General features: G+C 37.7%; 1 protein-coding gene across 1 annotated transcript; it reads right to left on the reverse strand.

Moving 5' to 3' along the window:
• Positions 1-3,115: 3,115 nt before the first annotated feature.
• On the reverse strand, positions 3,116-3,568 carry LOC110920065. Its single transcript, XM_022164304.1, has one exon. The coding sequence runs from the start codon at positions 3,566-3,568 to the stop codon at positions 3,116-3,118; it is 453 nt and encodes a 150-aa protein (XP_022019996.1).
• Positions 3,569-15,000: the final 11,432 nt, after the last annotated feature.

A 15,000-nucleotide genomic window follows, 5' to 3' on the forward strand; every position in this document is an offset into this window, starting at 1 on the left:
CTTAACAACATGGCCAATGTCTTGCAACGCCACCCTTCGAATCCTTATGCTCGAACCCGTATCCCCAACTTTGTTGGTTGGAGTGATAAGTTTGGGAGAAGGATGAATATAAATGTGAGCTTCTTTCGAATCTGATTCGTCTTGCGGTGTCATGTCTTCTGCTCGGTTCAAACATTCAACTTCTTGCTCCAAAAGATCTCTAACCTCTTCCACCACATCACCATCCACCATTGTACCACTAGCCAACACCTCTTGGTCTCGTCTAAGTTGAGCCAATTTTTCGGCGAGTTGACCCACTTTCTTTGCCAAGTCTTCATGAGCTTTATCTCTCGCCTCAAATTCCTTCTTAATCTCTTGATTTGAAGTGGTGATGGCATTCATGATGGCATCGAGCTTGGAACTTATTGAGTCTTGAGGTTTCTTGTATGCCTGTTGAGGGTATTCATTATAATAATCATCATACACCTCCCGGTAACTTAAGAAATGTGGCAATTCGGGTTCATAGTAGTACTCTTGATAATGTGGTGGTGGTGAATTATCATATGGATAATATGAGGATAGACCACTGAAATCTTCATAATCCGCCCTCCTATATTCATACAATCCGCTGAGGTAGTCTTCCCGATCCTTGTAGGCTTGAACTTTTTCGTGGAAAACAGAGCAATCCTCTAAATAATGCTCTCCGCTTCCGCAACACTCACACGGATCATCATCTACCCAATTCATATTGAAAGATGGTACCTGCAAAACATGTACCTGCACAAACAAGCTCGACCACCCGAAGTAAAATCACGAATATACAAGAAAAAGGAAAGAAAATAAACTAAACAAAAACCGAACAAGCAATGAAATATTAAGCGCACTAGCTCCCCGGCAACGGCGCCATTTTGACGTGACCGTGTTGTCCCGATCAGTCAAAAACCCAATTAAACCTAGGTAGCTAGGGTAAGTCGGGTATCGTATCCACGAAGAGCATGTGGTCAATATCGCACGACCCGTTCGATTAGTTAGACTATTTACAAATAATGTACAAAGTGATTATGAAGATAGCTGTTTTTATTTGTTTGTTTAATTAGTTTGAAAGGATATCAGAGTGAACCGACAAAGTGATGTTATCAAAATCAATTGAATATTAACTAAAATTGTAAACTAAACTAAAAAGTTGAAACAAGAAATTAGAATACGGATCACATCCGGTTCGATAATTTCAAGACCTAGGGTTCCTACATGTTTTAATTCAACTCAATTGCATAACGATTAACGGATTTAGTGTACCGTGACTTAGGTGCCAATAACTATCAACGCCCCGAAGAACGGACAAGAATGCACTTTGTAATCAACACAAGTAAACCCTAACCACGACAACGCATAACTACACATAACCATTTCGCAAAGTCATAGCTTTATCATCGTTCGACAATTTACGAATACAAACAAATGTAAACTATTGTCAATGGTTTCAAAAATCAATACAAATTGTCACAAAGTCGAATCAAAATACAAATGCATAAACCCTAGAAAATATAACTACCTACACCGGGGTGAAACCGAAGAGACTAGCCGCTCATGGTTGAGTGGACGCGATCACTGGCCGACAAACACGAACACGGAGCCATGACCTTGAGCCTTGAGGAGTGGAGGAGTTTAGGGTTTGAATGGTGATGATAGAAGGTTGAAAATGGTGGTGATGGTGGAATAATTGAGGGTTAGGGATGGTGGAGAATTGTTTAGGGTTTGAATCTTAGAGATGAAAGGTGGGTGTTAGAGATGAAGAATGTGGTGTTAGGGATTGATTGGGGATGAATTGGATGATAGGGAATTGATCCAATATGTGTTTTTATCCTTAGGAACTTGTAACCCCCGAAACAAGGTCAAAGAATCCGTTATAACTCGTCAAAACAACCAAGAAATCAAAATTTCGCGATACACAAAACGGAAGCCCGTCGCCGATTGGGGGGACCCTGTCGGCGACGCCCTCTACTTTTGTTGTTTTTCTGCGACGCGCTAATTGACTGGTTACGAGCTTTCTGGCGACGGGGTTAACTACGGGGTGTCGCCGACGGCCCTAGGGGCGTCGCCGACGGCCTCCCCAACTCCCATTTTCTATTTTTTTCCATTTTGCACTCCCGGTTGACCCGTTTGATGTCCCGGTTGTCCGGTTTTCGACCCGATGACTCGTAAAGCTCCCAAAAAGCTGCTTAAACTCCATTAAACCTGCAAAACACAAATCCTATTAAAAGTAGGTTATTCAAGATTAAAACTTATGTAAAAACATTAAGTTACACAATTACGAACACCGGTTTTCAACCACGTATCATTTTTTAAGATATAACTTTTTATTATTTGATGTATAAAATTAGATTTATTCAATTCGTACAATACATGGAGTTTTTTAAGGATATATATTTTTTATTATTTAGTACAGAAAATTACATTTATTCAACCCGTGTAATACGCATATTTTTAAAGATGTAATTTTTTTTTTATTATTTGGTATATAAAATTACATTTATTCAACTCATGTAATAAATGAGGTTTTTAAAGATGTATTATTTTATTATTTGTTAAACAATATTACATTTATTCAACTCGTGTAATACACGTGGTTTTAAAGATATAACTTTTTTATTTGGTATATAAAATTATATTTATTCAACCCGTACAATATTGTTCTTATAGATATAACTTTTTATTATTTAATATATAAAATTATATTTATTCTACCCGTGCAATAAAGAATGTTTTTAAAGATATACTGTTTTATTATTTAGTATATATAGAATTTATTTATTCAACCCGTGTAATACACTGGGTTATAACCTAGTGTATATATAAGAGGGGTTTTTTATTGTAAGGGACGTGATATATTTAAAAATAGTTTAAAGGGGTGTGACTTTTTGAAAGGGTATGATATTTAAAAGTTGTGACTTTTTGTAACGGATGTGATATATTTAGAACTTATGACTTTTTGTAAGGGGTATGATATTTTTTTTTGAACTGCAAAACTTCTATATATATATATATATAGAAACCCAGCAAGAAACTGGAAAGCAAACAAACCCGATAAAACGAACAGATAAGAAAACAAAATAACAAGGAAAACACAAACGGACAATTACAATAAGTCGGACACATCGAAGTCAAACCATTTAACCCAAGTCGGCGAGGGCAGCTTTGTCCTATGGCACAACCACAAGAACGAGTCTTCCTTGATCATCTCCATTGTCTTTTTGACCGGGACGAAGCAATTATCGAAGGTCTTCTTATTACGAGCAACCCAGATCCTCCAAGTTGTAGCAAAAGCGACCATCTGAACAATTTTTCTCCATTTGGAGGAACCCGGGTAGGATTTAATACTTTCAAAATAATCTGAAAGAGAGGATGCCATTATCGGAAATGGGATCCTTAACCAGACAAACACGTTCCACCAAATACTCCTAGCGAAGAGATAGGAAGCGAAAATATGGTTAGCATCCTCTTCCTCCATTCCACAACTGTCGCAGATCAGATTCGGGATATAGATCCCTTTTTCGGCCAGCCCGATTTTAGACGCTACTTTACCCAACATTGCCCGCCAGGCCAAGAAATTTACCCTCAACGTCGCCCAGTTATTCCAACAAAAAGATTGATCCGAAACCTGCTCCTCATTCCTGGCCGCTAGTTGATTTCTCAGGTCCTTCACAGAAAAAAGGGTCTCCGCTATTGTTAACGAACTCCCACTTGTCTTGGGACTCGGAGATTAGCGATTGATGGAGGAGAGCCATGAGAGTGCCAATCTGAATCCACTCAGTGGGAGTCGCCAGTTCTCTAATCCACTCCCAGGCCCATTGGGCTGCATTGGTCCGCTCCAAAATGTGATCAGCAACAGAGCCATTCTTGGATTTAGCTAACAGAAAGATATTAGGGAATCTTTCTTTAAGAGAAATCTGACCCACCCAAATGTCCTTCCAGAATCGAGTATTGACCCCGTTGCCCACCATAACCTTTAGCTTCTCATTAATATCGACTCTGGACTTGTAGAGGACCACGTCCATTGTTCTGATATCCTTCCAAACACCAGGAAGCAAAGAATTCACAGGCACGACTTTATTACCGGATCTCGAAAAATGAATAGCCGAAACAACTTTAGCCCAAAGTTGATTTGGATCCTCCCTTAGACGCCACCACCATTTCGTAAGCATGGCTAAATTAAATTCCTTGATCCCTCCAATACCCAAACCGCCTCTATCTTTGGTTCGTAAGAGCTTTTCCCATCTAACCCATCTTATTTTATGAATCGCCCCGTTTTTTCCCCACACGAAGTCCCTTCGGATCTTCTCAAGTTTAAGCAGGACCGTAACTGGAACCTTGAAAATCGAGAGATAATATGAAGGGAGACTACCTAACACCGATTTTGCTAGCGTCACTCTGCCTGCGAAAGATAACAAATTTGCCTTCCAAGTGGCCAGTTTCTTGGAGAATTTGTCGATGACCGGGTTCCAGTTTTTAACAAACTTCATATTGGCTCCGATCGGGATGCCCAAATAATCGAACGGCAGAGATCCTTCTTTGCAGTTAAGGATTTTTGCCAGATTCGCTACCTCCTACTCATCCACACCGACCCCGATGAGGTTACATTTTTTAATATTAATCTTAAGCCCGGTAACCAAACTGAGACATCTTAGCAGCCGACTTAAAGCCATAACATTTTGAACGGACCATTCCCCGATAAAGAGGACGTCATTTGCATAGCACAAGTGCGAAATAATGGGTCCGTCGTTCGGAAGGCCGATCCCTTTGTATAACCCGAGATCCACAGCCCTTTTGATAAACATCGTTAAAACCTCCATTGTAAGGGGTATGATATGTTTAAGAGTAGTTTGAAAGGTTGTGACTTTTTTTGAAGGGGTGTGATATATTTAAAACCTTTCATCTAATCCATTGTGTTTATATTCAAACCATTGGGTATATGTGTGGTTTTTTAAAAGTCGCAACTTTTCATTCTATAGAGGCAACCCAAGTTGCTTTTTGTATGGTTATATAATTATATTACAAGACCCGACTCAAATAATAGAAAGAAAAAGATTTTCGTTAAGGGACAATTTCATGTCGGATAATTGAAAATCAAGCACAAGAATCAACAAACACAAACACAAATACAAGAAAAAGATTTTATGACAACCCCGATTCAACTCTTCGCTTATTGTAAACTCAAAACAATTCGACACCTAAAATACACATAACCCTCTATATATATACGAGACACTCTGTTTAAATAATCAAATAAATCTAAGAGAAAAATGCTCGGATAGTCCCTGTGGTTTCGTCTTTTTTCACCTTTAGTCCCTAACTTTCTAAAATTACCTCAATAGTCCCCAACTTTTTATTTTTTGTTCCCGGATAGTCCCTGGGTCTAACTTCAATTTATTTTCTCTGTTAAGAGGGTGTGAAATAACAAAAATACCCTTTCCTTAAAAAGGCCAAACCACATGGACTATCCGGGCATCTTCTTCATTTTTATTTGTAAAACCCCACCACCACACTTCATCTTCAACCTTCACTCACCATCACCCTCCTCCACCCTCCACCATCACCGCCACAGTCACTCTCCACCAAATCAAATGCAGAAATTAACCAATCAATCCTTTTCACAAACACTTCATCTTCCCCGATTTTCCATTATAGATCACATCCCCAAACTCTAATTTCACCCTAACAACCGCACCGTGTAAGAATAAATAAATAATATATTTATTTATATATGGCCATTATAATCATTTACATTATATGGATCAAAATATATAATAATCCATTAAATAATTAGTTGGTAATTGTTGATGGGCCTTATTACCATTATTAACTAATTAGGGTTTCCTCCTGGGTGCATATATAAGGAGACTTATGTTGAGGTTCCAGGGTTAGACACATAACCTAACTGATTCACATAACATCAATCGACCTCCTCTCTACAGCCGATTACCCTTTATCGGTTTCTCATATCACCATCATTAGATTGCACCCTAAGGAGGAACCAGATCAAGATGACAATCATGTCAAACCTTATTGCTGCGTTTCACATCTGGATTCTCTGCTGACCTGTACTACTGCAATCAGGTATGTTTTCATGTTTTCCATTGTGCCCAAAACAGAACTGTCCAACATGTGGTATCAGAGCATATGTTGATTAGTCGGTTCTGTTTTCGTATCCTTAAATCTGGGATTGAAATCTGGAAAACAGAAGTTTTGAAAACTCAATAAAACTCACGGCTGTTTTCGGGTCATATTTGCCAAGATCAATGTTTTTCGGGAAAAGAATGTTTTTTAAATGACCCGGAATCATAATGGTGAATCTTAATTGTACCGAAATCTGTTTAAAGCCTTAAATTTCAGATTTCGGGTTCCAGAATTATGTTTTATTTTTTTTAGGGTTCATCATATATTCTTAGAAAATTCGAAATTCCTTTATGTTTTGGAATATAATTTGGATTTTGAGTGTTATTTCCTGTTTTGATATGTTTTGCATTCTAAAGATTTTCGAAATCTGTTAATAAATAATCAGATAAAATTTTCGAAATATTATGATAAAATTAGATCATCACTAAAACAGGAAACCATATCTCAAAATCCCTAACAATTCGAATTTTCGGTTATGTTTTCACATTAATAGCTGTAACAGAAGTTTCGAGATAAGTTTTTGACTCGAGACTACTGAGGTTTCAACTAAGGGCTTCAACCTTTACAACTCGAGACAAAGGTCTCGACTCGAGACCATAAGGTCACAACTCGAGACCATAAGGTTGCGACTCGAGACCATAAAGCTACAACTCGAGACTACAAGGTCACAACTCGAGACCATGGTTGCGACTCGAGACCTCATAAGGAGTCGAGATCTCATAATTCACAGCAGTCGAGACCGTGATTACGACTCGAGACACTGAGGTTGCGACTCTAGACCATTAATGAGTCGAGACCTCATAATGTTATAAGCTGAGTCGAGACTTGACTCGAGATCTCACTCGAGACCTCATAACTGACTCAAGATCTCATAACAGACTCGAAACCTCATTATTTTAGGTTGTTTAATGTGAACTAAGATTTAGCTCGGGGCTCCGCCCCGAACCCCATGTGGGGGCACGTTGTTCCCCTGCAACCCCAGCGAACTCATCGCGGAGTTCGATCCGCGCTAACAGGTGGTTTGCTACTAAATAATTGGTTTTTGTAATTATTTAGTTAATTAATGAGGATCAAATAATGCTTTACAAAACCAAAATGGCTTAACTTAAATGAGCTTCTGATGTATCACTTCTGGCCAAAGCTGATTTGATGCATCTACTTATCATCCAAGTATTACGAAAGCTATTTTAAGTGTGCATCATAAACATGAATGTCTTAATATCTGGCCAAAGCTGATTTAATTCCTTCATAGATGGCATACTTAACAAGTGCATAACTAAAGTGATTGTCTCAATTTCTGGCCAAAGCTGATTTGTTACAACCACTTTGCACACATGCTTAAATGATTACACTTCTGGCCAAAGCTGATTTGTTTTCGTTTAAATAGAACTTTAAATAGTCTATTATTTTGATGTTAGTAATAGACATATCACAACCTCTTCACATAATGATCCTTATATTAATGATCCTCAATTAATTTTTGTGATCATTTTGTCTGCCTTATTCTTAGTACCCATAATTTTTTTACTCACTATAATTTTCTTGAATAAATCTATATCTCATCCACTCTAATTCCTAAATCTAATATGTTTTGCTTTATTTAAAGTTTCTATAAGAATTGGCTCTTAAATTAAATCCTTGATTATCTCTTAAGACACGATGACCCTATTGCTCTCTTCTGATAAAGCACTACAGAAGAAAAGTAGAGCATGATGAATAGGACAAATCGAACATGATGTCTCTTATGATAATCAAGAATAAGTGTTGTCACTAAAAGGTTATTCCAGATTAAGTCTTTCCTAAGACTAATTTATAATTGTAGAATAATCACTAGAACTCCTAAGATGCATGCCTTCATTTAAAATTATAAATTATAAAGCTAAGTGGTATATATGAATACATAACAATGTACAATACCATGACCCATAAAGTTAAGGGCTTACGCATGGAAATAAGTACATTTTTCCAGTACATTGTATACTAAGATTTTCACTTGTACAATTTGATGCCTTATAAATCAACTATAACACTCAAAAATAGCAAAGTATAACGAGTGTGTTGATAATCAACATATGTACAAAGAAATAAATGTTCGAAACTGGAAAATAAGATGTTATTCACCTCACAACCACTAAAACCTTAAGAGAGGATTGTTCTAAGGTCCATAGACAAATTACAAGTGCTAATCCCAACGTTAAGGTTCTTCAAGGGAAAATCTCACTGCATAATTATGTCATTAGACTAAGCATAAGCAACGAGACTATCCATTGTTCTAAAGAACAGTTGGATAAATTAATTAGATAGTCACTTACTAATGATATTTAAGTCTGATAACTCTTTAATATTCCTATTAACACATGATTAGTTGACTCTAGTTTTAAACGTTTCCTTACCAAGAGTCAACAAATAACTAACGTGAGAGTTAGTGACAAAATTAAATGTTAAGACTATAAGAACCATAATAAGCAGTCTTCTAACAACGCTTTTCGATACCTTATATATTCTGAAGATTAATCAGAATATACTATCATAATTAAGCAATGTTATGAAAATTGTGAGGTTTGCAAAGTCAACACAAAGTCACACTTAAACTCTCATCTTATTTGTACTAAATATCTGGATTGAAACAATACCTAAGATAAAACTAGATGATACCTTACACTTTCACAACTTTTGTCATCATGTAAATGAGAATTTGACAAAAGGAAAATGAGACTTATAAATCTCATCCATTATAACCAAAATTCATGAGAAATCATGACACGGTTAATGAGGATGATTATTCATCTAATCTCAAGTGATTTTAAATCATGACGTTAAAGCCCTAAAATATAACTTGGCTTAAGGAATAAGCATGGGTCCATCATAAGTCATTCATTGACATTCGTGGAACTTATTCCAAATGGAATATTCAGACATAATTGATTTATCATTTGAAAGACTATCAACTTGTATCTAAATTTTGTCGCATATGGCACACAGTCTTAGAAGAAATCTATTCATATGTATACTTAATAAGATTTCTATTAAAAATGTCCCTAAAGTTTCTCATGATATCTGGACATTAAAGAAATCAAATAAAGTCTAACGTATATATGATAGGTTCCCACGTCACGTAGCTCATTGAAACTTCTCTTGTAGCATTCTAGAGATATTAAAGATCAGTGGGAGCATTAAGTGTCTTAATAATAACTTGCAATAGTTGCAAGAGGTGGGGGAGTGAAAATTTAACATTACCAAAATTTACACCTCTTGTACACCATACTGCACCAACTCTAGAATCCTCAACAAGAGAAATCACAACGACTAAAGTCATTAATTTGTTTTCTCTATTAGAATTTGTTGGTCGTTAAATATTGACCCTAAGCATGCTGAGTTCCTAAAGATTTCTAAGGTCAGTAGGAGCAGTCAAAGTCCTTATCATGACTTGCAAGGAATACAAGAGGCGGGGGGGAGAATGTCATTAAATTTAACTCCGAATTTAACTCCGATTACACCTCTTGTACACCATACTGCACCAACTCTTACAAACTTAGAATGATAATGATAGCAACCTAACCAAGAGCTAATCCATAAAACTAAAACTTCTAATAAACCCAATAATCAACTCAGGAGGTCATCTAGGTTTAAAAGCCTACTAACTTTGATGATTACATAACCTCCCTAACTGAAGTTGAAATGGATTTTGGAAATGTCTACTGATCCTATCTCTTCAAATTAAACCATTAGTGTCAATTAATCTTCTAAATGGAATAAAACAGTTTTCTAGTAAAGCTGATTTTATGTGTTCGTATAACGTTTGGGATTTGATTTAATTACCTAAGAGTGTTCATAACTAAACCAAATCCTGATATAAGCTTTAAGACACTAAGAAGCATGATTGATTGTCAAAGGTTATACTTAGGAAGAGATAAATTCTCATAGATTTCTTTGAGGATCATCACTGTTCTAGTAGCTTATAATAGTTACATTAGATGAACATTAAAAGAATTTTCCCTAACAAACTGGCTGACACATTTACATGTTCATAAAAAAACCTGAAAGTTCTAAACTGAAGGTTAAAGAACACTTTATTTGTAAGCCAATAAAATCCATGTATGGGTTAATGCAAACATCATAATGTGATGAAATCTTAACGCAATTATTTTCATCAACAATCAAGTGGATTAATGTACCTACCTCAAGATGAGTGGGAGCAACAAAATTAAACTTGTCTATATAGATGATATTCTTTTGACAAGTATATGTTACATAAGTCAAAGCATTGTTAATACAAACTTTGATATAATAGATCTCAGAGATATCTCTTATGTAATAGATATCATAACATACCGAGATAGACCCAATGGGACATTAGTTTCAGTCCATACGTTTAACATTAAATGGGTCCTTACATATGTAACAAATAATACTGCTCTCCTTTAGAGGATAATAGGATAAATGGGATTATTTCCTTACGCTTCATTAATTGGAAGCCTTATGTAAGTTTAAGTCTATACTCGTTTAGATATTACTCACATTGCAACACACTAGATTTGTCTAGATTAATGTGAGGCATCTAATGGAGTATTACAATATCTTTAAAAGAAACGAGAGACTACAATTTAAAGAAGAAGTGAGAATTAAAACCGGTTTATTACTCTAACTTTGAAATATTCAAAGATGATAAAATGTAATTTCGGGTATATCTTTATGTCAGCAGACAAAACCTATCTCATGGAGGAGTCATAATGCACTGATATCAACAACCTAAGTTATAATGACATAATATAGTCACTAAATGTTGTTAGAAATTTATCAGTGGACTCATAAGTTTATTAACTCCATATAATGTTTTGAAGACTTAGTGTGATAAAGTCAGCTACCATGACTACTAGAACAGTAACAGTTCGAGAGGTGCTGCATTAAATTTCGATACGCAATTAATTATTCGTTTATGAACGAATTGAGGAAGCTAAGTTTGTATCGAATACATTCATAATATGCTTAAGGATCCTATAACTGAAAAGGGCTATTACCCATAAGTCTTATTAAGAGAGCTCATAGACGGGTATTAATTAATGGCCGTGCGCAATTGCATATCGTACTATGAATGACTAAGTATTAGTTAATTTTCCTCATCAGTTTGATTTTGTATGTCTCTAAGAATATGTCAAGTCGACATAATGGCATATAGACAAATAAAGTTACAAATCAAACAAAGGGCTTATGCGTATTTTGATCATAACGATTAGGTTTTAAATTAAGGCTATAGTATGATTAATGGGGGTCCTGAGTCGCATAATGATTCAACGGCTGTATTTCTCTGCTATAGTACTTGTTTAAGGCTAAAATGAGTGTTAACTCCTGATCAGGCTTATCTAATACTCATAGTAAATGATTACTCGGCCAAGTGGGAGAATGTAAGAATAAATAAATAATATATTTATTTATATATGGCCATTATAATCATTTACATTATATGGATCAAAATATATAACAATCCATTAAATAATTAGTTGGTAATTGTAAAAGGTAATGGTATGAAAACCAAACTTGTATTAATTGAATGTAATTACAAATGAAGAGGATCCCTCTATTTATAGGGGAAGGAGGGACCAACAAGTAAATAACTATTTACATAAGGGTATACCTAGAATTGCATGTAGGGACCTCTAGTTAACAACTAGGCCCTTTAACTATTTACAACTAACACTCCTCCTCAAGTTGGAGCATAGATGTTAATCATGCCCAACTTGTTACATATGAAATCTATTTGTGCCTTTCGGAGTGGTTTTGTGAAGATATCTGCTAGTTGGAATTCCGTCTTAACATGGATTGGCTGAATTGATGGAGGATCCTTTTGAGTTCCGACTATCCGATCTCTGATTAGGTGACAATCAACCTCAATGTGTTTAGTTCTCTCATGGAATACTTGATTTTTGGCTATATGTATAGCTGATTGATTATCACAGTATAATCGCATCAAGTCTTCAGAGATAACCCCAAGTTCTTTGAGAAGACGACGAACCCATATCATCTCTGATGTAACATCTGCCATAGCTCTGTACTCTGATTCGGCACTTGATCTAGATACGGTGTGTTGTTTCTTACTCTTCCAGGAAACAAGATTTCCTCCAACGAAAACACAGTACCCAGTGGTGGATCGACGGGAAATAGGACATCCTGCCCAATCTGCGTCTGAGAATCCAGATATACGTCCATCTCCATCTTCTGTGAAAGCACCTACACGACAATGACCCTGATCGGAATATAAGATCCCTAGGCCTGGTGTGCTCTTGAGATATCTTAAGACACGGAGAGCAGCATCCCAGTGTCCTGTGTATGGAGTGGCCATGAATTGACTTAGGACACTAACGACAAAGGAGATATCTGGTCGGGTGACAGTTAAGTAGTTAAGTTTTCCGACCAATCGTCTGTATCGCTCAGGATCTTTCATTGGACTTCCGTCCTCTGGAATGAGCTTCCTCGTAGGAAGCATAGGACTATCAACCGGTTTACAACCCAATAAGCCACACTCAGTTAACATATCAAGGACATACTTCCGCTGAGAAAGGAGTATTCCTTGTGGGGAACGAGATACTTCTATGCCAAGGAAGTACCGAAGTCGACCTAAGTCGCTAATCTGAAACTGAGACTGAAGGAACTGTTTGAGCTTGGTAATCCCATCTTCATCATCCCCTGTAATTATAATGTCGTCCACATAAACAACCAGAATGATCCTTTGGCCCTGATGATGTCTAAAGAATACAGAGTGATCATATGCACTACGAACCATCCCAAACTCTCCCATAACACTAGAGAAACGACCAAACCATGCCCTTGGAGACTGTTTAAGGCCATATAGGGAACGACGTAGTCTGCATACCTTTGAGGCCTCCTCCTCAACAATGAACCCAGGTGGCTGCTCCATATAAACCTCCTCCTCAAGAATACCATTGAGAAAGGCGTTCTTGACATCTAGCTGGTGGAACGGCCAATGATGAATGGCAGCAAGAGCAATACAAATACGCACAGAGGGCATCTTGGCAACCGGGGAGAAAGTCTCGTCATAATCAATACCATAAGCTTGAGAATAACCTTTAGCTACCAGACGAGCTTTCAGACGATGTAGCGAACCATCAGGGTTAAGTTTTATTGTGAAAACCCAACGACAACCAACAACACGCTTACCAGGAGGAAGTGGTTCAAGATCCCAAGTCTGATTGGCCCGTAAGGCCCCAATCTCGTCTTCCATGGCTTGACGCCATCCTGGGTGAGCCAGAGCTGTCATCACATTCTTGGGAATCGGGTAGGAATCCAGGGAAGTGGTAAAGGCATGAGACTCAGTAGAGAGATGAGCGTAGGCAACGTAATCCTGAATGGGATAACGAGTGGAGCGTCTGGGTTCCTTGCGGAAAGCAATAGGTATATCAGGATATGGGGCACCTGGAGGGTCATAAGCAGAAGTATCCGAAGGGATATCCGAGGTAGTATGGGTAGGAACTGGTAAGGGTGTATCTGGTTCAGTCATGGCAGGTTGAACGGATGTACCAGAGGTATGGGTAGGTTGAGGATCAACGGTTGCTGATGTGTGATCCTTTCCTCGCCGAGCATATGTAAAGAGTAATGGCGGGGGATCGTTTGGTAGGTCCTCAGCAGTAGGACCCTGGGTTGTGGTGTCTGAGACCTGAGGGACAGATGGAACAGGAGTTACAGAAAAGGTGGGGATGATGTGAGACTCAGTTATATCAGGATCGGGAAACAGATCAGAAACTGGAATGGAAGATTCTGGAAAGAAAGGACGCAATGGATCAAAAGTGACGTCAGCACTGGTAAAGTATCGGCGAAGGGAAGGACTATAACATCGATAACCTTTCTGGACACGCGAGTAACCAACAAAGACACAACGAATGGCTCGAGGGTCGATTTTAGGGACTCCGGGACGATGATCATGGACATAAGCTATACATCCAAAAATTTGTGGCTCAAGAGGAAACGGAGTTCCTCTAGGAAATAGAACCGAGAACGGGGTTTGACCACGAAGAACGGATGATGGCATACGATTAATCAGATAAGCCGCAGTAAGAACGGCATCACCCCAAAAGTGACGAGGAACATGAGAATGAATCATGAGTGTGCGAGTAACATCCAACAGATGGCGGTTCTTGCGTTCAGCAACACCATTCTGTTGGGATGTATATGCGCAAGAAGTCTCGTGAATAATACCTTGTGATTTGAGATATGTAGAGAAATCGGTGGACAAATATTCTTTAGCATTATCGGTGCGTAAGGTTTGAATGGATGTTTTGAACTGGGTTTTGACATATGCATGGAATTCATGAAAGATCGAGTTGATTTCACTACGGGATTTCAATAGGTACACCCATGTAGCACGAGAGTAATCATCAATGAAGGTAACAAAATATTGAAAACCCAATGTAGTTTTAACTGGACATGGACCCCATACATCTGAGTGGACAAGTTCAAATATGGAGACGGTTCGGCTTGACGCTTTTGGAGGATAAGGACGTCGAGTATGTTTACCGAGCTGGCATGACTCACAATGGAAGTTATCGGGAATAGAGATGTCAGGTCTCATTTGCCGTAGGACGGCTGCTGAGGGATGGCCTAACCGACAGTGAGTTTCAAAGATACTAGACTCACAGATGTTCGCTTTGGGGTGCGACAATGAGGACATTCGATAGAGACCTTCTGATTCGAGGCCGGTACCAATTACTCGGTTAGTACCTAGTTCATTAAAGGTACAATGAGTGGGATAAAAGGTAACGGAACAATTATTTCGTTTAGTAATCTGACTGACAGATAAAAGACTGGCCGGGAAGTTAGGAACAAGAAGAACAGAAG

This window comes from Helianthus annuus, chromosome 16 (assembly GCF_002127325.2).
Source record: "Helianthus annuus cultivar XRQ/B chromosome 16, HanXRQr2.0-SUNRISE, whole genome shotgun sequence".
NCBI classification, from domain to species: Eukaryota; Viridiplantae; Streptophyta; class Magnoliopsida; order Asterales; family Asteraceae; genus Helianthus; species Helianthus annuus.